General features: G+C 47.0%; 1 protein-coding gene and 1 pseudogene across 1 annotated transcript in view; one reads left to right on the top strand and one right to left on the bottom strand.

The window, feature by feature from the left end:
* LOC147889924 (PROTEIN TARGETING TO STARCH (PTST)) overlaps nucleotides 1–24,328 on the top strand; it is a 106,270-nt gene that overhangs the window by 72,658 nt on the left and 9,284 nt on the right. The window contains exons 5-6 of the mRNA XM_087390639.1: nucleotides 6,627–6,732; nucleotides 6,930–7,018. Coding sequence (XP_087246765.1) covers nucleotides 6,627–6,732; nucleotides 6,930–7,018 — 195 coding nt within the window. The remainder of the gene's footprint in view (nucleotides 1–6,626; nucleotides 6,733–6,929; nucleotides 7,019–24,328) is intronic.
* Nucleotides 11,114–11,771, bottom strand: LOC147889925 (uncharacterized; annotated as a pseudogene).

Raw genomic sequence — 24,328 nt, 5'->3', positions numbered from 1 at the left:
TGGAAAATGCATAAGCATATTTTTTGTGAATCTAGACAGCCTTCCTGTAGAATGAACATTCCATAATCATGGAGGCCCATGCCTTGATTATGGTGAGACGGGAAACCACAGTGCTCAACGACATCACATGTAGTTAGTAGTGCTTCGAGGGATGGGATATAGGTTAATCCCTAGACCTCGGCATTGATGTAGAGGTGCAAGGGGAAGCCCATGAGAGGGTTTAAATGGTAAGGTTCCTTGTGGGACACATGGAACCATAAAAGGAAGCCATTTGGCAAGTGCTGGGCATGGGGGAAGACGAGAGAGAGAGAGAGAGAGAGAGATGCATCTGAGAAAGAAGTCTATTAACGTCCACTGGAGACTAAAAGGTCTATGGGACAGCAAGAAACCCTCTAGTACATCTGCTTTAGGGAGGGCACATGGCAGGAGAGGTATGAAGGATTTCGAGGTGTGGTTCACTATCATGATTACGAAAGAATGTCTTTGTGAGTCTTGTGGTTGGGTGGAAAAAATATGCAAGAGCCCTCTTTTGGTCGTCGTCGTAATATTGGGATCAAGCCGGGTTCAATGTCGTGGAAAAGAGTGAACTTTGCAGCCCATCCTTTGCCTAAGCTCTCAGGCTTAGTTTGTACGAAGAGGCGTAGTCTATAGGAGAAGAGGCTCACAAATCGCTTTGCTCCTTTTGGTTGTGGCTTCAAAAGGCTTAGACGTGCTAGTTATTCTCGGTGCATATGTGGTGTTCTCCCCTGGAAGCAATAGCAGTCCATATGCGCATCACGGGCTAACTGCAGAAATTATTGTAGTTGCAACAACAAGCTATATTGTGCCGTAGCTACTCCTCAAAATATTGAGGGCCGGAATTAACAGATCACTACAAGTGGAATGTATGCGTGGACAGAAGAATTCTGGGAGGTTTGAAAAATTCGTACAACTTTCAACATAGGTGTAGGAAGGCACACCTATGCAATTGGGAATTGAGAAAGTTTCTATATACTATACTTGTGCAAACAGTGACATTTATGAGTGTCCAGCCTGGGCACCCCAGGCTCTCTAGAACTTTTTGGAAAAATATAGAAACTTTACATTAATGCTTTCACATAGAAGAGCTAGGGGTCAATGTATAGACACCCTACCCACACAAGGCATTGGAAGCTACACAACTCACTGGATGGCACAAAGAGGGAATGAAATGGATGGAATTCTGGGGCATAACAGCTGTTGATATACCAAAAGATGCATGTAAAATCAGGGATTTAGTGACTCAAAAAATGCTACAAAAATTACGGCAAGGCCCAAGAGGGAAAATGAAGTATTACAAACAGGAAATTAGTCCGATGCCTCAGAGAAGACATATCAATGTTTAGAAGGCATCTAATCTACAAAACGATCTAGAGGTGGAGAGGGATGGGTGGGCAAGACCCAAGGTACAAAGAGAGGACAAAATCTTCCCCACAGGAGAGGTAGAAAATGAGTAGCATGTTCTCCTAAGATGTTGGGCTTATGCACACATTAGAGAAAACTATGTGGCCAGCTGAGGCAATTGGAAAAACCTATTGCCAAAAAGCAAGGAAGCTACTTAAACAAAGTCCTCAGGCTGGTACACAAGCTAGCTCAATATGTACTCACTACTTAGCAAGTTTGAAAGATAGATGTAAAAGACCACCTTTTGTTAATAGTGATCACCAATCCCATAGATCTTGAAGGGTCTCACATGGACTTTAATACAATCTTATCATATCTCTCTTTCTCTCCATCCGTACCTCTGTACAGCCTCTCCTGCAGCTCTCCATCAGTACAGCCCCTCCTGTACAGTCCCCTCCGCCCGTCTGTACCTCCGTACCACAGTCGTACATTCGTCCTTCGTCGCTCGTACCACATCTCGGAGTCGCTGTCAACGCCTCTCCATACCTCCCGTTCGTACCTAGTCCTAGTCCTCCCTAACCCCGAGTTGGGCTAAACTCCCAACCCACCCCGGGGGTTAGGTTAAGCCAGGGGGTTCAACATACAACCAATTATGGACTGGCCTACCCTCTCCTCCAAGTCCCCCTCAACTCCCTCAACTCCTTCAACAGCCATCAGGACTCGGTACTTTACAGTTGCAGCCATGACACCCTCTCCATATGCACGGAATTACCAACAAGAAGGCTCAAAACAACCTATCCTCGGGCAACATGATCAGATTTTTTATCTACAGCAGCAGGTAGTGAGAGAGCTACGATTGGAGCTGGCTGAAGTAAAAGCCTAACGTCACATTTTGGAAGCGCCTGGTAAGCAGTGGTAAGCAGGCAGTAATTAATGAGGCTGTAAAATCTTGTAAGGCTTCCCCCCCCTACCCCGCAGCTAGTCTCTACAGTTAAAGATCTTGTTCACATTGAAGTACAAACTGCTAAGAAGGAAGTGATTGTGGAAGTGGACAACAAAGCAAGTAAGTCTGATATTCAAGCAGAGATTAAAGAACACGAAGCTAGATGTGATAATGCGCTGAAGATTAGAATAGGGGGACTCCCAGAAGATTGGTACAAAGAGGAGGACACATATAGTGAAATATTGACAAAGATCAAAGCAAGCTTGCCCAACATTGAATGGGTGAATGTTGACGACTCCGGGCCAGCTTCTATTTTGCAGTATAGAGGTCATGCAATCCTTACACTGAAGTCAAAAGATATGCGGATCAAGCTTCTTCAACAATCTTATAAGCTGAAGGGCACCAAAGTATGGATAGCAGAGGAGCTTACACAAGCTCAACTCAAGATTAAGGCAACTGAATTAGCTAAAGTCAGGGCTGCGAGAAAGGATGGAAAATGGGCAGTTTACCGTGAAGGCGTAGCACTAATCAGAGAGTTTAAATCAAAACCAAAGGACTCTCAGTCTTAAACTGATGTATGGCTGTTTAATATCATGTAGGTACTCTAAATAATATGGGTTGCTTTTTGCACTCCTTGGGAGCTGCCAAGTGCCCTCCCTAAAGCAGATGTACTAGAGGGTTTCTTGCTGTCCCATAGACCTTTTGGTTCCAGTGGACGTAAATAGACTTTCTTTCTTTCTTTCTCCTACCCCATATTTTTCTCTCCTCCTTCCTCTCTCTCCGTTCCACTCATTCTACCCCTTTCTTTAAATCTGCTCTTACCTTTTATACAAGGATAAAGCATGGTAGCACCTTTGGTTATGGAAGGGCCGTCATCTTGGGAGATTCAGGGGGATCTGGGTGAGTGGCTTTGGCTAATACGAGTAGGGCACTCATACAGGGTGGAGGACGACCCCGTTTTCATGTACATGACTCGCATCGGCTTCCATCCTCCGCTCTGGTCACGTCTTTGGACTAGCTCCTAGTAGGCCATGAAAGATCTCCTACATTTATGGATTGGTGTACGGAGGCTTGCCCATCGACCTTTGCCTGAGGCAGATGTGGGTAGATGGTAGTTGCCAAAGTTGTGCAAACAGAGTTTTGGAGACGATTCTGCAATGTCTCTGGGGCAACCAGCAGCGCAGAGGGTGTGGTTGGGTGCCCTCTGGATGGTGGCCAACATGGAGAGGATGTAAGCGAGACTTCACTTAGGAACTGTGTATAGGGGCACAGGATGCGATGCCTCGCCCGCACCCTTTGTCTTTGCTAGAGGATAGCATCTGGGAAACGGTATCCAGCATCACCGCCTGGAACATGTGTGTTGCCCATTGCAGTCTAGTGATGTGAGGTCAGGCTCCCTTGGTAGCCAACTGGTAGCCATCTGCAGGCCATTTGGAAGCGTAGGACTTTAGGATCTACAAAAGTCAGGAGTGTTTCTGCAACGCTTGGCCTGCAGACATCTTTTTTGTTTTTACTGTGCGATGGATTCACTGAATGTATAGACCTCTACCCTGGTTGTAAGCCCCTGTTCTAGAGATTCCCTAGGCAGTGAGCTGGGTTCTCTACAAGTGGGCTGGTTTTTGACAGCCAGTTGTTTCGTTGCACTGAAGTATATGTTGAAAGGAGACTTTATCAGACAGCCAGTTGGAGGCAGTGTCATATCAGATATAATGGTATGATAGCTGCATTTTAGTATACTTCTGCTCTACAGTTATAGTGTCCAGGATGTATGCTGAAGCATTTTGAGATTTTAAAGGTAGAAGTTATTTTGCTATTCCATACAACCATATCCAGTTGGTTATGTATACCTTTTCTTTGGCTACAAATCTTGCATCCTTGAGGCCACCAACACATTGTAGGGGTTCAACTAGTGAATTACTTATTATGCAAACTTATCCTGTGGTGGCCTCTCCACCACCCCCAATAATCGGTGGGAACTAAAGGACGAGAATCAATTTTGTATAAGAAACCAAAAACAATTCTGTAGGCAGCCAACCAAAGGCTGCCACATGTCCGCATGCGAGCACTGAGATGGGGGATCCCAATCCCCCACCTATTAGCCATGCAAGCTTCCTCACGCCCCAAGAGATCTAGGTAGGATGTGAGGAGAGCTTCAATCAAGGCCTTATATCCAAGGTCCATACAAGAGCACGTTTGCTTATGGGATCTCTCTCCCTTCAACGTCATGCAGTGCTCAAGGCCTCTTTTTGCCCCTTTGCCAATTTCCACCAATCAAGCCACACGAGGGGGTACAAGGAGGTTGCCCATATTTGAACACCCCTTGTGGGCCAAACACTTGAAAGTACTGACCAAACCAAAGGCCAACACAACAACTAAGGGTTGGGGTACGACATACCAAAGCCGCCCAAAGTGCTACTAAGTCTGTGCCACACCAAATACATACAGCCAGCCCCGCTAGTGCAAGCAGCCGTCGCCATAGTAAAGTCGCACTTAACAACCACAATGGATCGCGACAATGCCGCAGCACAGTCCACAGTCCTGCACCAAGCAGTGTGTCATGGATCGCCACATCCCACGACGACAGACCAGAGACAATTGCCACGCATGAGCTGCGCGATAGCTGCCAAACAAATGCAAGCTCTAATACCGCTGTAGGAAGCCAACCAAGGACTACCACGTGTCCACATGGGAGCGCCAAGTACAAGAGTCCCAACCCCCCATCTCCTACCTCATCACACCCAAAAAAAGGTAGCTGGGATGTGAGGAGGGTTTTCAATCAAGGGCTTACACCCAAGACCCATGCAAGTGCACGTTTGCTTATGGGATTAATCTCCCTTCAAAGTCCACGTGTCATTCTGGGGTTAATGTCCCTTCAAAGTCCATGTGTCATTCAGCGCTCAAGGCCACCTTTTGCCCCTTTGCCAATTTCCACTAATCAAGCCACACAAGGTGGTACAAGGGATTGGCCCATATTCCAACAAATTGTGTGTGGTTAACTAGGAGTTGATGATGCTATGCTGCTCAGTTTCTTCTCTGGTTTTGTCCCTGCAATCTCGGCAGAGTACTTTTTAGATGACATGTGCTATTGCATGTGGTTCCCCATTTGAATTCGTGTTCCCAAACTTGGTTTAAGCTAGCTATATAGCTACTTAGACGGCAACCTAACCCCAATATCAAATATCATTTCTGATGCATCTCAAGAGAAGTGTTTTAAAAAATTGAAATTCGTTGCAAATCCAAGACCAAGGCTTGAACCTTCCAGAACTAAGTCCCGTCGCACTTCAGGAACAAGATAGCACTCCGTGCCACCAAGAAGAGTCAAAGAGCAGGGAGGTTCTTGCAATAAGATCCCATCTGAGGTAGACATTAGATCCTACGACAGGCATCAGAAGTAATAATGTGTGACGTTGCTGCTCATTGCTACCCAAAATTGGCGTAACTCTCAAAAAATATCACTGGTAAATCATACTACACTGTTCCTGTTTTGAACTTACACACTTGTTTGCTTACTTTGCAGGTGGCTATATTCCTGCCAACATCTTGTAATTCTGTGGTGGTAATTGGAGATTCTACTGATAGTCTTAGGTTATTTGTTGGCGGTATGTCCAACTGGTCAGCCATTAAAATATTTTGGTGACAAAATAAAGTAATTCAACACAAAATTCAGATGCATCATCACCGTAATGACATGACGCCATTACTGCCAGCATGAAAGTTAAGAGGAATGCAATAATGGTAATGTCAATTAAAAAGCAATGTTTATGATTTACGTCACTCAATAACATGCTGATCAGTTAATATTTTTGAACTGTGCATTTCTCTAATACTAACATATACACTTTTTTTTCAGGGGGGGGGGGGGGGAGGTAAAAGACTCTTTCATCACAGGAAATTTACATTTGTAGCTGACTCAACTATACTAAAAAAACTGGAAAAGAAAGCATATTGAAACTGCTCTAGTAAAGAACAGCCAGTACTAGAAAACTAAACAGTGAGAGAACACTTCTAGCTGGGCCACCGGAAGATCTCCTGTGAAATGCGCATCCTGCAAGGAGTGAAGCAACAGGGAGGAACGGAAGAAATGATAAACATCCACAGGATACAAACATACACACACACTTTTTTTTGGGTGAAAACTTTGAATACTTTATATTACAAGGTAGCTATCCCAAAACTGGGAAGCTGAAACAGTACGTTGAGAGAAAATCTCACACACACACGCACGCGCGAGCATGCACACATATAGATACATACATACATACAGGGAAATGTATACATGAGGTTTGGTTCATTATGTAACTATCACACATGTCTCCTTTAGGCCCTTGTGACCTTGGCTCAAGAAGCAGCAAGGGAGGGAGCAAAACCAGGATCAAGGAAGATTAAGGGAAAATACATCCAGTCTCACCTTGCTTTGAGGCTTGAAGGTATCGCTTCTATATGCATGCTAGTTTTGAAACAATGCAAGGATCAATGGGTTTAAATGTGATCCATTATTGGAAGGATGTCAAATTTACGCTCATAAAGATATACGTATGTTTTTAACTCTCTCTCTCTCTCACACACACACACACACACATCATATTTGTATCTGTGTTCAGTTTTCTATTTGGAACTTCTGCAGAGTTGCATGAACGTTTGCTTGCACAAGTTAAAGACATAGATGCAGTGCGCTACCGGGAAGTGCCTCTTGTTTGGTATGGGATGGCAGAGGTATACACACATAACCTATTCACTATATAAAGTTAAATAAAAAATATATTAATACATTTGTTATTTTACTTAAAGGTAGGAGGTAGTGGTGAATTTCTAACAGGTTGTGGACTTTTTCTGCCTACTATAAGGTCTCCTTTTGTCCATTTTTTGGGCCAATGTCCCTCCTCTTCTTGTTGTTCGTTGTCTGCCCCAATCTGTACCCACCTAACCTCTCCCTGTGCCCCCTTCCCCCCCTCGCTCCACCTGCCAATGGTTTTTTTCAGCCTCTCCCTTGTCTTTTGTGCCCTCTGCTGGGCAGCTGAAACTGCGCCTTTTTGCAGTCCGTTGGTCTCAGTCGGGCCTTTCACCCTAGTGGGCTCCATGATTTCCTTCAAGCACTCTTCTACAGGCCACCTAGAGACCTTCTTTCTTCTTTGTACGGCTCCTCCCTACTCCTCATATGGTATGAACTTGGTCACTTTCATCCTTGCACCCTCTGCCCTTCTTCCAGCCTGCAGCCCCCTATGGGTGTTTGTCTTTTCTCTAAGATCCCAGCTGGTCGTTTTGGAGCCCCCCATTTAGCAGTCACAGGCCTTGGGCAGTTTTGTGGAAGGTAAGGCAGGGTTTCTATATCAGCTTGCAAACTTCTTTATCCACCTCACAATTGGGTTTCGTCCTAGGCAACAACATTGCCCCCACTTTGTGGCCTTCGCTTCGGGTATCACCTTTTTTCCTTTGCTCTCTCCTCCTTTCCATCTTTCTCCATTTTTTAAAGTCCATCTTTCTTATCATCTCTGCTCAAATCCTTTCCATTGTCTTTTTTCTCCTTTTCCTTCTTTGGTTAGCGGGCACATAACTCTTTTTTGATTGAGAAAATAATTTTCAGGTGCAATTCTCTTCAATGGTCTGGCCAGAATACCTCTTATGACAGTGTCCTCGAGTTTGGCTGTGTAGCTCTCCCCTCTCAAGGACAAAAAAACAAGTCTAGCAAGTTGTTCAAGAACTACAAGATAGGACAATTGTAGGGCGTGTTCTCAAGGATTTGTGTCTATTAAAAGCCATAGAGGAGTTTGGAAATTCTTTTTTTTTTGCGCAAAAAGTAGTGCTAGTTATATTGCTTGAAAACGAGAGTACAAGAAGGCCTAAAGGCCAACGGGCTGTAATCACGAAACGGATACAGCCCGTGGTAACAAAATAATTACAAGCCTCTCAGGGCATAATCATCTGAGTGTGGACAAACAGCCACGGTGGGGGGGAGTAATGCCACTGAAGACTCTGAGCAGAGTGCTGGAAGAACGGCTATTGATGGTCCCAGTCGCAAAGGAAGCGCCGTTGCTTCTCCTTCCCTGTCCGAGTCTCCCCCTGAATCTGATCCCACTGGCCCTTGAGCGTGTGAATGATCGTGCTCCAGATGTCCACTAAGGTCTGGATAGCAGAGGAAACCTGATCTCATAGGGTCTGCGCACATTTGGAAGTCCAGATATGCCAGCCTACAATATTCCCTATGATCTCCCAAACTGGGTGCCAAGTCATCGCTCTTGCATGTGTCTCTGTCAGATGCCAAGGGAAGCTGTCCATGTATGCCCAGGTGGCCTGCGTGATGAAGAAAATTGGATCCTGCCGGGAGAACTCATAAGCCAAGTGATGTCCCATCTCGATGCTGCACCAGCAAACGGCTCTGCCTGGGTGGGTAGCCTGCGTTGGAGAGTCCCAAGAGCACGCCTACCGGTACGCGCACTGTATGAGAAGAAGGGGGTAGGGTTCATTGAGGTCTCCAGTGGTGGCCAGCGCCACTCCCTTGGATCCCACTCCACCTCTGTCAAGGAGCGACCCTCCCAAATCCAGAGTCTCCAGTCCTAGTCCGGAACAATCAGGGGGTCTATATGCCACGCTTTCCCTTGCAGGCCTATGATGCGAAGGCACTGCCAGGGAAGCTGGGGGTCGATCACGGCGCCTCTGCTCTGGAGATGGCTACCATCGGCGACGGAGAAGAAGTGGATCGAGGAGTCCGAGAAAAGTCCTGCAACCACCAAAGGAATGCCGCGGGGTGTGAACTGCCCTAGCCACCTCTCATCTCCTGGGAAGAGTTGTTTGGTGATCACTGGAATCCTCCAACCTGCAGGAATGGCAGCATCGATCTCCGCTCGCCAAGCCTAGATCCCACGTGCCGTACCTACTACTGCTGCCAGCTCGCCTGGGCCCAACTGGCTATAGACGTCCCTCCAAACCTGGAGCGAGCGTGCAGGCCCACGTGCCCAGAGCGCCCAGGGGATATGCGATCTCTCTCCAAGCTGGCGACCTGTATCATCTGTCACCATCGGGCTGCTCCAGATCAGGGGCTGTCTGTCTACCTCCTCTCGGCAGCTGGGGGAACCTGAGAGATAGACGGCTGCCAATCGCCCCCTCTCTGGGGGATACACGCGTTGAGACCATGCTGAAGCAAGAGCTTCCACGTCTGCTCTCCTGGAGTCAGACCGCAGATGACTAACTTGCCAAGTAATGCCTGACTCTGTAGTTCTGGATCTATGATGCCAAGACCGCCCTCTGTCTGGGGGAGAATGACCGTCTACCAGGCGACCCTTGCTCTGGTGGTGCCGGAACCATCTGAGCCAGACCACAGAAAGTTCCGCACCAGTCTCCTCAACTGGGCTACACACGATCTCGAGAAACACCAGCAAGAAGCCACGTACCAAGCGGTGGCTAGAAGGACCTGATTGACCACAAGGGCCCTGCCTGCGAGAGATAACCGAGCCGTGCTCCAGAAGGCTAGCTTCCGTCGTATGGAAACTAGGACCGGTAGGAACTGCTGAAGCGTGATATCCAACCCTATCTGGAATCCCAGGTAACGTGTCGTCTGTCCTCTAGGGATCCAGCGAAACCCCAGGAAAATACCCCACTGTGAACTGGCTCCCGGATCGGTAAGAAAACTAACTGACTTATGCCAGTTGATTTTCGCCCCAGCGGCTAGGCAAAAAACCTCTAAAGACAGTCTCACTCGCTCCAGTGACTTGATATCATCCTGCACATACAAGGCCGTGTCGTCTGCATACTCGGAATCCAAAAGTTTTGCATCATCCCGAATAGGGAGGCGCATCCCTCGAAGATGAGTGGTACGGGCTCGTAGGAAGTGAGTCATGGCCTCTGCAAAAAATTGGAAGAGGTAGGGCGCAAGCGGGCAGCCCTGACGTACCGAGCGCTCGAGGGTGAATCTCTCCCCCATCCTGCCATTGATGATAACTCGGCTGGAGGCCGATCTGTAGAGGCTAGCAATACCTCTGATCCACTCGTTCGGGAAACCAAACTGAGAAAGTGTGCCCTCCAAAAAGGACCAGTCTACCTTGTCGTACGCCTTCTCAAAGTCAAGGAGTATGGCAAGGTGCTGGCCACTATGTTGGGCCCACTCCGTCGCCTCTGAGAATGTGAAGATGTTGTCCAAAATGCTGCGATCTTGGACAAAACCGGTCTGGGTGTCATGGATCAAGTCATGTAGCAAGGGTCGGATGCGGCTACTGATCATCTTGGCGAGGATTTTATAGGCAGTCGGGAGGAGGGTGATAGGGCGCCACTGTCTGATCTCTTGACGGTCCCCCCCTTTGGGGATGAGGCAAATCAAGCCTGTCGCAAGGCTCTCTGGCATCTATCCGCTGGAAAAGATATGCTGGAAGGCTGCGAGCAAGGGCTGGTGGATCTGCTCCCAGAAGGTGGTGAAGAAAGCTCTAGAGAGCCCATCCTCACCTGGGCATTTCTACCCATCAATATCGCTCACAGCATCCTGCATCTCTGCCACGGTGAATGGGGCGAGAAGGGTTTCACTCATGCTAGGCTGCACGAGCGACGGCGTATACCTCCACACCTCTTCCTTGCATCGGCGGGCACGAGGGTCTGGGGGCTCCTGCTGGAACAGGGATCTGTAGAAATCTGTCGCCAAGTCCCTGACCTCGTCTGGATCTGTCCTGACACTACCATCCTGCGCTCTAAGAGATCAGAGCTGTTCCCCTGCTGACCTCTGGCCATGAGTCCTGAAGAACTCTTTGCACATCTTGTCGTCTTTCCTAGCCCAAAAGGACTTGGAAGCATGAAACAAGAACTCTGAGCGTCGCTGGGTAATCTCCTCTAACATGGCTCGGGCTCTAACCTCCTGTCGTCTGAGCTCCTCAGAGCCTGGAGAAGACTAATGCGTCCGCTGTATCGAGGCAAGGTCTCGTCTGAGACCCCTCTCCTTCGCCCACCACTGCTGCCTGACCAAAGTCGCCTCCTGCTGACATATAAGACTAGACTCGGCAAGAACCTAAGCTACCTGAGCTGCCATATCCCCCATGGGGTCCCAATCCTGCTCCCACAGGTCCACTATCCTGCTACGAACTGCTACTCTGGAGTAGATGGAGTCTGGGATCCGGCACGAGTGGGGAGGTAAGGAATGAGACGCTGAGTCCAGGACTAGGATGACTGGGGCATGGTCAGAGAGGGTCGTCCCTGGAACCACCCCTGACTCTCCACCTCTGCCTATCGCCCAATCACTGACATAGAAACGGTCCAACCGCTCCAAAAGTCTGCCTCCCTCCCTCCTGTAACCCCAAGAGAAGTCCAGGCTCTCTGTCCATCTGCAGAAGGAAGGCTCCCTCCAACTGTCCCGTCCTCCCACAACGAACACGAAGGAGTCCCATTCCGCCTGCTCCGCCTGAGCTATACGGAGGAACTCTGGGCCTCGTCCCTGCTGATCCTCTAAAGTCTCAAGGTTATTGAAATCCCCTCCTACAATCCAAGAATCCATCTCTGGCAACAAGTCTGTCAAAGAGCTCCAGAAAGCGGCTCTCCGTCTAAGGTCGGTCGGGGCATAGATATTGAGGATGCCGATGCGGGATCCCTCAATATTCAAGCCCACCCAAAGCGCTCGTCCTTGGGATCAAGGTGCCAAAACCACACACATGCTGAACTAGAGAAGCGTCGATGGAGGTACAGACACCCCCGCTCCTCCCCGGCTCGCCAATCGAAGGTTCCCAGTAGGTGTGGGAGCATCCTGTGAGGACCTTTCCACACTTACTGGTCTGAGAAGTCGAAAGCTTGTGTTCTTGTAATAGGAGCACATCTACCCTTCCCACCAAAGCTGGCTAGAGCTCCTGTCTGAGCACCATCTTCCTGGGGCCGCGGGTTCCTGATGAGTGGAACCCGTTGACGTTCCAAGAGATAATGCGTATACTCATGAAGAGGAGAGATGGGCCACAAATAGTTGTCTGCTTGCAGTCGATGTCGAGGTGGTCGAAGGATGTCCAGTGTGCAGACGAAGGCGCTTCTATGAAGGTTTCGAAGGAGAGGCCGGATCATCGGACCCATCCTCTAAAACCTTCAGCAGAGGGGAAAGGCCCTTCGTCCCATGGTGGTAAGCTCTCTCTAACCAACTCGAAGCCTCCGCCAGGGAAATACTGTAGAAGCCCGCTACCTCTGAGGTCCTCCAAGGGCGGAGCCCTTCCACGTAGATCCACTCTAAAGGTGGTCGAATGATGACCAAAAGGCGGAAGCGTTTGGCGCTGTGGCGCCATCTCAGACGAACATCACCCTCCTTCCACTGCTGCTGAAGAAGCTCCGATGCTCTGCTACCGATCCAGTCCTGCACTTGCTCCTGGGACTGATCACGAATCGTCTCCCAAACATTTTCATTCGTCCATTGCTCATTCCCGTCACTGGTGATAGTGAAGGGATAGCTAGGACCATCATGAGGGGCAAGGACGGACACCTTACCCTTCGCCCCCTTTCGGAGGAAGAAGATGCTGATGTCTAGGCATGCAGGGAAGGAGCCAATACCAGCTGCATCCAAGTAATCCCAAGGTCCTGCTCGGTAAAACTCCAAAGGTAGAGCTCTAGGAGTTGCCCTTGGGCGGGGGGACAAAGATGAGGAGTCAGAACGAGAAAGAGGGGTGCTGGCTGTCGAAGGAGCTGAAGTGGTGCTGGCTGTCTACGGGGAAGGGCCTCTTCCCTCCACCAGGCCAGGGGGGATAGGCGTGGAGGAGGTCTGTGCTGGCTTCGGGGCCGCAGGCGGATGGGGGGGTTCCCGTGGGAACATGCTCGAGGGAGGGGGGGGGCTGAAACCAAAGGTGCCGGGGGGGGGTTCGAAGGGGGGGGAGATAGAGGAACTGAGGAGGAGGGGGGATGAGGGAGGGGCGGGGTGAAGGATGAGGGGGAGGCTGGCTAACCTTCTCCTTCCCTTTCTCCTTCCCCTTACCAGGCTGTTGCTGACTGGTGACCACATGGGTCTCTTGCTGGAGAGGGGGGGGCTTTTTTGTTACTGTTTTTTTTCCTTTCCGTTTCCTTTTGACCTCAGTCCAGCCTTCCCCTTCGGGAGGGGGTGTCAATGCCTGGCAGGGGGGATCCTGAGTTGCCTGGATGGGGGCCATCTGAGGTTCTGTCCTCGTGAAGTGAGGGCAAGAGCGCGCCTGGTGCCCGAAGCCGTGGCATCTCAGACACTGACCTAGGTGACCAGTGACCATAATGCGCTGCGTCACCACACTTGTGTCCATCTCAATCTCGAACTCTGAGGGGATACCTTGCGGATCTAGGACTGCCACTTTGACACGTGGCACCCCTTGGGCTGCGGCCGCATCAACGAAGGTGTCCTGCATGGGCCAGCCAAAGTGCGCCCCCAAGTCCTTGATGATCGGGCGAAGCTCTGTTGCGAGGCCTTGGAAGATGAGGGTAACTGGATGGCGGGGAATGCGGAAGCGGGCATCGAAGTCCGTGAGGGTAACTGGATGGCGGGGAATGCGGAAGCGGGCATCGAAGTCCGCTACACTGAAACCCCTATACCATGGGACCATAAGGATGATCTTCCCACCCACAGAGGTAGGGGACCGTCTGACCATATCGCTCGCAGCCTGTGCTGAGGAGAGCTTGAGCCAGAAGATACCACGTCCCATGAGTGTGACCTCCTCAATGTGGCTGTCCTCAAGGTAAAGGGTGGACTGCAACCAGTCCCTGATGTCTGCTCGTGAAGGGGCGTAGCCAATGACACTTCCATAAACGGACGTCTGGGAAAAGTCAGTGGCGGCCTGCTTCACCAAGGATTTTTGATGCTATGTCAGTGTTATGCGGTAGGCTGAAGGAAGGGGGGGGGGGTCCGTCCGGGCCACCGGTTCCAGACTTACGGCCGCCATACCGCACCGACAAACTGCGAAAGCTCCAAAAGGCGGGGGAAAGGAGGTGGCAGAGGCGAGGCAGGGAGGAATGGGGCGGAGGCGGGGGAGGAAAGAGGGAGGGATGGAGATGTACAAGGAAGCAGGGGGAGGAGAGGTGGTAGAGTGGGGAGAGAATGGCGAGGGAGGGGAGGAAAGGAGGAGGAAGGGGGGGGTGGCAGCGCGGCGCAGGACGGGGGAGGGGAGGGAGGAGGGCGAGGGTGTGGCAGCGCGACGCGAGGGGGGGCGGGGAAGCAAGGAGGAGAGGAGGGAGGGGAAGGGGGGGGGTGGCAGCGTGGCGCAAGGGTGGGGAAGGGGGAGGAAAGGGGAGAGGGGGATGGGGGGAGGCGCGGCGGCTGCGAGCGGAGAAGCGGCGGAGAGGGAGGAGAGGAAGGGGGGAGGGGGCCGCGCAGCGCGAGGGAGGTAGACGGGAGCGGGGAGGGGTGGGAGCATTCGCAGGAGCCTAGGAGTTCGGAAATTCATTGTCTTGGTAGAAGAATCTTTAAGACTCCAAGGTCTCTCATCACATTGGAAGTGATAGTTTTCAGTCTACCTGTTTTAAAACTAAATAAAATTCCCTTTTTTTGCAGCTGTCCTAGTGGTCAATTTCCTTTCTTGGAAATCTGCCTCAAGATGCATAGCCTGTGCAGGCAACTCTTGGACAGATATGCTGAAGAACCTCATGTCGTGCCAACAGTACGTCATGTAAGTGGAAATCAAGATGACCAAACTGTTTAGCATAGTTACTCGCACAAGCCTAGGCCAATTGCGCCCGGGAGGAGGTCCAGCAACCATCAATTGCTTTAACCCTGCAAATGTTTTCAGATTCTCTTATGGTGCAGACTTTTGAAAAAGTCCTAAGATGAATAACCCTTTATCAAGGAAGCCTCTTTGCCTTCATTTTTCAATTCTCCTATGGTCATTGCATTGTAAGAAATGTGTAGCATGACATAGACATGTACTCTGGGTTGGAGATAAATCATGCATATGATTTTGGCCTTAACAACAGCCTCCCTTCACACATGTAATACTTCCCATACTCACAGATTACATACTGCATTCGAGTGGTAAAGGCAGTCCATGCATAATCTACATCAATCAGGCTTTGTGCCCATAACTCCCAATATTCTAGTTTCTTCCTGAGCTTTACAAGTACTCAATCTGTTTTTTGATGGCGAGTGATGGTCCATCCCAGAGGATAGCCAAGATGACGAACAAGCTTGTTGGCCAGAACAACTTCCCCCAGCCACAAAGAGTTATGTCAATCCTTAGCATGCAAAGGTAGAAGCTTGGACTTTTGAAAGTTGACCTGCAAATCAACAGCTATTCCGTACAAGGATAAAGCCTTCATGAGTTGCGAAAGATCAGTTTGTGTATTCATGGGAGTGAAGAATGAATCATCAGCTCAAGCTTGCAGAATCATGGGCATTCTGCCGTGTATCTGCAGACCATGCACTATTAATCATTTGCACTAAAGCATGCTTAAGCGCATCCTAGTAAGTCAGAAAGAACTCCATAATAAGGCCATCCCAACCTGAGGACTTCATTTACCACATGACTTTAAAGCATCAAGAAGTTCCCTTTTTGTTTTGTAAAAGGTATCTCAAGCTGCAAAACCTGATCAGGAGCAATAATGGGAGAAACATGCTGTAGTAACTTCTGTCTTGCCAACAGAACCTCTTGTGAAGAGGACTCTAGATTTCCACATTGTCAGGCAAAATGATCAACACATGCTTGGGCAAGTTGTGCCCGTTTGAGGAAGTCCAAAACCCATTGGATGTCAAAACCCGACAAATATTCTGAACCTGCATTTTATAATGCAAACTCTTGAAGAACTCTTTAGAAGAACAACCTTTATCCAAAAGAGCTTTCTGTCTGGCCTTGGTTTCCCCTTTGGCAATTTTCCTATGATCTTTGCTCTGTAATAAATGCTTAGCATTACATAAGTAGTCAAGCTCAGGCTGAGTCGAATCCTTGACATGGTTGAGTTCTGTCAACTTTTGACAGCTAGCTTTAGCATCCGCAATCGTTGTTCTCAAGTCATGCAAATAATGCTTCCCATAATCACGAACAACAGATTGCATGCGAGAAGCGAAGGCATTCCAAGCATAATCAAGATCAATCTGGCACTATTCCCGAATGGGGCAATAGCTTAACTAACAATTTGCTTATATTCATCATGCTCCAAATAGCTATTATTGACTATAAGGAGTCTTTTATTTGGAAGTCTGTCATGTGGCATCTCATGAAAAGACAGCCTCAGCCATAACGGAGCATGAATAGAATGACTGAAGGCATAATCTACCCACGTTTGACAAGTAAGAGCAGCATACTGCTGCGCATTTGTCATGTACCAACAGTCCAGCCTGGCCTGATATGCAGTATGAGCATTATCCTGAAAGGTGTATACTGAAAGCATGGGTTTTAACTCTGTCCAAAGATCTACAAGACCAAGCTGAGAGATCAAGCATGACCAATGGTGACATTCCAAAGCGAGCAAGTGAGTATTACCCGAAGTATTATCCCCTTGAAGTGATGCATTATTAAAGTCCACACAAAGAAGAGCATGCCGCCTCCAAAGGATATTGCTGCATATATTCCCAAATTAAAGCTCTTCGATGAGAAGATTGAGGAGCATAAAAAGATGCCAATTCAAGTATTTCACCTTGGATGAGACACTGAATGATGATCCACCTGCCTTCTTTATCATCTAACGCCACAATTAGGTGAAGAGTATGCTTGACAAAAAAAGCAACACCTGAAAAAGAATGTTCTCCGGCATACAAGCTATCATAACCACCATAATGACCTATCGTACCTACATACATATTCTGATTGTGCTCTTGTAGAGCCACTATATGAGGCTGCAAGTCATTAACATATGCCCATACAAGCTTCCGTTTTCGAGGGTCACACAAACCTCGTACATTGAAGGTCAAGCACTTGATTTGTTCAAACATATTTACAGATGTTTTGTACAGCTATATACAGTGGAGAAACAAAGTATATTAAGTCTGCATGTCCACGAAAGTATATTAAGTCTGCATGTCCACCTCAAGGTCTGGGCCTCATCCTTGAGGTGTCACAATAGCGTGTATGAGAGGATAGCAGCCACTTCTTCTTTTGGGAACAAAGTATGGCTGGCTGTTACAGCAGCCCAAGGAAACCCAATTCCTAAATTTTTTGCAGGAGTATGTGTTAGGTACATTCCTACTTACTACAGCAGATCACGGGAGTAGCACCACGAGTATCCTCTGAGCCAAGTCCTGTTGAAGCGTGAGAGCTCTCAGAGAGTCGAAATCCAAAAAAATCACACGTGAAGGTACATTCTCCTTCTCTCACTAACTCCAACAAGCCCCATCTCCATAGATGGATCTAGATGCCACATGTCATTATCATAGGGCCTTCCTAATGCATCTTTTCACCCCTCTCTTAGGATACTTTAATTTCCTTTGCCCCTAGGCACATTTCTTGCATTAGGCCCTTAGCCTTAGATCCACCTAGTCTGGTGCTATCAGCCCTCACCTAGGACCTTGACATTAATTCCCTCCCGATCATTTACATGAAGCGCAAACAGATATATTACAAACAGAGATCCTTTAAGGGAAATGTCGACTGATTCTTCCGAGGTCATGCTACCTCGGCTAGAGCGTAACATTCCTTCCCTCTTCAGACATCAGCGTCCTCGATGATAAAGTCTGGGAATACTCTCCGCAACTGGTATACGGATTCCCAGGTAGCTTTTGATAGAGGCTGACCATGCCATGCAACCAACACCGTGGGTATCTTCCGATTTCGTATTTGCATTGTTCCTCGGTCCAGGATTCTTGTTGGTTTGCGCCTTGCATTATCTTCTATCTCCTGAAACAAAACCACACCTTCGATTAGTGAGTCACCTGTATGTAAAAATTTCCTTAAGCGTGAAACATGAAACACTGGGTGCACCTTACACCCCTGTGGTAATTCTAATTTATAGGCTACCTTGCCTATTCTTTTTAGAATTAACCACGGCCCACAGTATCGAGGTGATAACTTAGCACACTCTCCCGAAGTTAACGACTTCGAGTGCGAAGGAACTCTGAGGAAAACCTTTTCTCCTTCCTTAAATACTCTTATAGACCGGTTTTCATCCGCATACGCCTTGGCATCCTTTTTCTTCTTTAATATCACTGGCGAAGCAAAAGGTGAGAAACTTCGTTGAATCTGCCCCAACTTGAGGTATTCTTCCAGTTGTCTATGCACCTCCGCCTCTTCAGTAAAACTCATTCTATAGGGAGATCTATTTACAGGTTATGCCCCCGGGATCAGTTCAATCTTATGCTGAACATTCCGCTCTGGAGGTAACCCATAAGGTAGTTCATCCCTAAAACATTCATAGAACTCCTCTGTTATAAGATTAGCCAGCTTGGCCATCTCATCACTTTGCGCAACATCAGTGCTAGCTGAAGAATCATCAACCGGCTCTACCGATGCCGTACAAAGGAATAAAAAGTCTTCTTGAGCTTTTCGGATTTCCATCACGAAAACCAACGGTCCCTGAGGTACATCTTTCTCACCTCGTAAGACATAAAGCACATCATTCATCTTGAATTGATATACGTGCTTTTTCCAATCAATCGCTGGATTCTTCCTAGAATGCCACGCCATACCCAGGGCTATATCTGCATGAGCAAGCTTAGTCATTTCAAAATCAAGCTTCTCAGCATAGTCCTGAATACGAAGCTCCAACTGGGTAACCCTTTGGTCCCATACTTCAGCTGAACTTCCATCTGCCATCCTGACGGTATACGCATAGTCAGATGGGCTAGTCTTTAACTTCAGCCTCTTCACGAGCTTGGAGTTAATTACATTGTGAGTTGATGCTGAGTCAAACAACACAATGACATCATGATTGGCCACTTGCCCTTTCATTTTAATTAACTCCGTATCATTAAAGGCGGTATACCCCGTTGCTGCGGGCTTAGATAGGATGTTATCAGGTGCACTCGTTACTAGCTTAGCAACAGACACACATAACAAACAAGGTACTGACCTCTGAGAAGATCCCGCTAGCTGAATCTGCATTTGTTCCACTCTGGGACTTCCCTCCATCTCCACGTCGCATTCTAAGACTACCATCTCAGTCATCCAACGATCCTTATTTCGTGGACAATCCTTCCACTGATGAGGCTGAAGGCATCCAAAACACAAGCCTTCTCTCCTCGCTTTTTCTCTTTGCTCTGGGTTTAAGGGAGACTTAGACCAAGCCCGGACTGCCATTGGTGTTACTTTCCTCTTCACTCCAATGGTGGTACTTGATTTAGGAGTTTCAGATGGTTTCACCTACTTGGCTTGACCACTCGGCTGAGAACCACTCCCTTTACTAATCCACTTCTTCTTAAACCCAGATTTCTTCTGGTACCCATACTGGGTTTCGACCTGTGCAAACCTACTTGGTCTGCTGCCCTTGGCATCTTCATAGTTCAAGGCTATGGCTATTGCATCATCCAACGTGTTCGCATACTTAGCCCAAACTTCCATTTTAATCCGATCATTCAATCCAAATATGAAATCTTTCACTTGGATTGATTGAGGTAGGGGTTCATCAACCTTCATTACGCTCTCTCGAAACTTATCAGTGTATTCTGCCACTGACAAATTTCTCTGACGAAGGTTTCTATACTGATCCCAAGCTCGGGATGCTTCGTCAGGAGGTAAGAAGTGTTTCCTGAATTCTCTTTTAAACCCCTCCCAGGTAGTGGATGCAATACCATCTTTTTGTTGTTTAATCCACCACCGATCCGCTGCCTCACTAAACATGTTAGTGGCCTCGCGGATCTTCTTGATATCATTTCTGATTTCACAAATGGCGAATGCCTCGTCCCATTTGTGTAACCAGGTCTCAATGACATTAGAACTACGGTCATTCATCTGACCAGAATACTTTTCCGGACTATAATTGGCAATATTAGGTACTTTAGCCTTTCTAGGCTCAACCGTATGGACACTAGACTCCGGTTCCATTGGAGCCTTTCCTTTCTCATCTCGAGAAGGTTTGGCAGACATAGTGTGTATCACTCTTCAAAGTTCAGACGGCCCTGCATTGGCCTGTAACTGTTGCGCTAATAACTGCTGCAAGGCATCCTCAAGTAATGCAATCCTGCCAGATAAGGTGTGAGCTACTGGGCGCGACACCTGTTGGGTCGGCCGGACTCCTGACTCACCAGGATCCCTCCTGGAAGCTCCTTCTGCCTCTTCCATTCAGGTCAATGGTTGTTTTGCTTTTCTTCTTCTTCTTCTTTTTTTTTTAAAAACACCACTAAAACACTGTACTTGCAAACTGACAAAATTCAGCATACTGGCACTCCGACACAATTCCCTATACTAGGGAATACCTGCAATCCCAGATTCACACTAACTAGGCATTTGACACCAGCATATATCACAATATACCCCAAACCACTTTCCCTGGATACTATTACCCTCGGTTGCAAGAGAATTGTTAAAATCCCCACATATGAAAGAATTTATATCCCATAATCTGCTAAATGATGCCACATTTCAGCCCGAACCGTAGAAGTATGTGAGACATAAATTGAAGCAAAACGTAAGTATACCCATTTATGATGCATCTGACAATGTGGTAACGACCATGCGGGTCATTATATTCCATCAGCGGTTGTATTTCATGATGAATCAGCATTGCAACCCCTGAAAAAGGAAGAATGGCCAGCATAAAATATGTGAAATCCCACAAAGAAATCCTCTCAGCCTGCAAAAGAGTGCTGATTATGTTGGTGCAAAACAAACAATATGTGGCTTTTAAGTAGTGACGTAATCCTAAAGTAGCCTCCATTATTTATATTACAGAGGCCTTGAACATTTGATGAGTATGTACATGTACTCAATCAAGTAGATGTAGCATAACATCAAAGCTCAACCGACATGGCCGTGCCAAGCTGTGGGAGGCCATTATATACCTGATAGGCATTCACTTGCTCATCCTTAAGAATCATGCTAGGGGAAGAGGCGAGGCCCCAATCCATTCAAGGTGATGAACACCAAGTCATCATCCTCCACATTGGAATTACTGGAATCCAAATCCTCCGTGACTTGCATAATTTCTGCAACATAATCTATAATACTTCTATTATCTCTCCATATACCATGAAGTCTCTGCTTAAGCTGAAATTTTCTTGCTTCAGTGGTTGTATCATACATTTCTGACTTATATCCCAAGATTCTTTTGGAGCGTTGGCCTTCTTGATATGTGAGATGAGAGTTTCTGAAATGCATATCGATATCCAATGCAACACCTTCCTTGACTTCTCAACGCAAGTCCTATATGTGAGGAGATTTTCCATGCAATAGGACCAAACACTATGGTTGTCTTTTGTGAGTCTCTCACCCACAATTTGCGTAACTTGAGAGGTTTCAACCATGCTTGATTCACAAGTCTTATGCATATAATTGCTTCCAAATGCAATTCAACCACACCCAAAGTGTTGGCACTTTTCTGAATTTTCTGCACACCAATTTCCTCTCACTTCATGTGAGGCATATGGCATTCAAATCTGAAATTTTCCCTTTGCCATAAGTGCATAAACTTGCTCTATTTTTTAGCATACAAAGGCATCAATTTTGGGCATCCAACAAGCCACTTTTGGGCACCAATTCATGCATTGAGCATTGCATTCATTGCATTTTCCACTTTCTGTAAATGCATATATCAGGGCATCAAACGGCCCTCAAAATCGTCCCAAATTTGCACTGCAATAGCTTGCCAAACTGAAATTTTACCCTTCCTTTTGAGGCATCAAACGCTTCCAATATTGGGCATTCACACCCTCATATGCATCCTTCAACATAAATTTTTGGATTAGGCCTTAACCAAACTGCATAAATGCTGAGCTTTTCATGCATTGCATGGTGTATCCCATATGGAGCTTGCTGTAACGGTTTTCTTTAATACTTAATAGAAGTCTCTTTTTGGAAAAAAAAAACCTGCATAAATGCATCCACACTTTACCACCCGGGCATTCAACTTCCGGTATCCACCGTGCTACCCACGGGAGCTATGCCAATTTTTGCAATAAAGAAAGAAAAATCACAATTTAAGCTCACATAGCGCAATGGCATCTTACTTGGTCTCTACCGACAATGGTAGATAATGACTACCCTTCTCTCTTGAACAAAATTAATGAAATGCTCTTGGCATGCCACAATATTTGCAATCCAAAGTGAGATTAAGGTTCTCAACACATATGTAAAAGGGAGCCAAGAGACTAAGGTCCACAAAACATACGCTCATTCAGACTGTGCTTACTTGAACACCCAACCTTTGCTTTCACTATGATCTTTGATTCCTAATTCAAGCAACTGAGTAAACTTTCAACGCTTCTACATTCAGACTCTCCCAATCGAGCTAGCACCATTTCACACAATGGCACCCCACCGCAGCCTGATCACTTACATGCAACAAAACAACTGTCCCATTCTTGTGATTCCTGCAAGAAGAGATGGATCATGCAACACAAGCCAGACGATGGAGAATAGCAAAGAGCAGTGTGATTGCAAGTATCCACCTCTATTCTTGCCTTGCTTTTAGGCAGATTTGTGAACATGGCCAGGAGATTAGATCAAAGAAAAGACGAAATGCGCTGAGTACACTCTTGCAAATCAGCCTCTATGGTATCAATTTTGCTCAATCAGTGAGCTGCCAGCAACTGAGTGTTGGAAGCTAAGCCTAGTCTGCAATGTGCATAGGTAGTTCCGCAAGGTGTAGAGGTAGGGGCTCCCCCTTGTTGGTGCCCATCTCAAACGAACAACTTATCTGTTTCACACATGAACATGCAAAAAGGGGTCAGTGACTGTTCATCCTTGTCTTCTTAAGGCCCAAGTTCTTTCCTAAAATTTTGCTCTAAATCAATTTGCAGTTTGGTTGGCCGACGTCAACTCCTTTAACTTCAACTTGCTTCACAGAAGACTCAAGACATTACGGTATGCCTCTCTGCTGATACTAGCCGATTGAATGGAGTGCCCGACTCTATAGCTCATCTACAAATGCGCAAATGCAAATGTCTCTTTGTCTCCAGTGTGCTTCCTTTTGGTGCCTTCTAGATGAGCCAGTAACCACTAATAGTTTGCTGCCTCCAACGCAATCAAGGAACTATGGACAAATGTCGCTGCTGAAATACAACCTTGTATTTCTCGCCTTCTTTCAGATCCTTCCCATCTTTAATGAGAGTCTCCGGATTCCTATTTCTCAACCTGGTTTTGTTCTGAAAACTTTTGGATGCCGAGTTGCAGTCAGGACTATTTAGAGGATCAATTGCTGGCTTGCTAGATCTCTACACCTACCTCTCATACTTTGGAGGCTCTGATACCAAGCTGAAGAGAAAATGCACATAGATCACAAAAAGGGAGAAAGAGATGCTCATGAACAATTCTCCTTCATTACGGGATGCCCACCCCTATTACTCCACACACTTTTTTTTTTTATTTTTAAAAGTGAAATCTTTATATTTCTGTGTGGGAAACCTCAAAAGAGGTAAAAACCCACCAATAAGTACAAGAAAAAAGTTTTACAAGTAAAACCTCAGAGCAAAAGTCATGAGGTAGCCAAGTAAAAAGTTACATATCAAGCTGGAGGAGAGTCAAACACAGCATCCTCCAGCTTCAAATTGTTTTGCTGTAAAAACCCACACACAATCTTACGTTCTTCTTACACCTCTTGAACAAGAAGGTCCTTAAGGTCCTTTACATATATGCTTTAAAGAAGCCACGTCATCAAGACATAACCCACACTCACATCCATCTATTGACACTCTATACATCAACATACTGGGAATCTATGAAAAATAAGACTTTGATAGTCCTTAGTAGGCATCCATGGATAACATGTGCAAACTCATTCCCCAAAAAGAGAGGCGATTTTTCCAAGAGTTGTTGCTTGTATTGAGCATCCGTGACATGACCTCATAGGATCCTCTATGCCTCAGCAGAACATCCCTTGAGCAGGGATTTTAACCATTGTGCTACATCTCTTCGATCAGGCATATATCTTGGAAAAAACAATACCACCACTCTTTGAGCCAAACTCATGACAGGTGCATACAAAACTTGCCCCAAGACAAAGACCCGAAACTCTGGGACAAGTTAATCTCCCCAAGCTTGATTATTCCAT

The sequence above is a fragment of the Dipteris shenzhenensis genome, chromosome 19 (assembly GCF_047967505.1).
Source record: "Dipteris shenzhenensis isolate YYH24624 ecotype China chromosome 19, Dip_SZ_1.0, whole genome shotgun sequence".
NCBI classification, from domain to species: domain Eukaryota; kingdom Viridiplantae; phylum Streptophyta; class Polypodiopsida; order Gleicheniales; family Dipteridaceae; genus Dipteris; species Dipteris shenzhenensis.
This window is presented reverse-complemented; position numbering and strand designations above follow the sequence as displayed.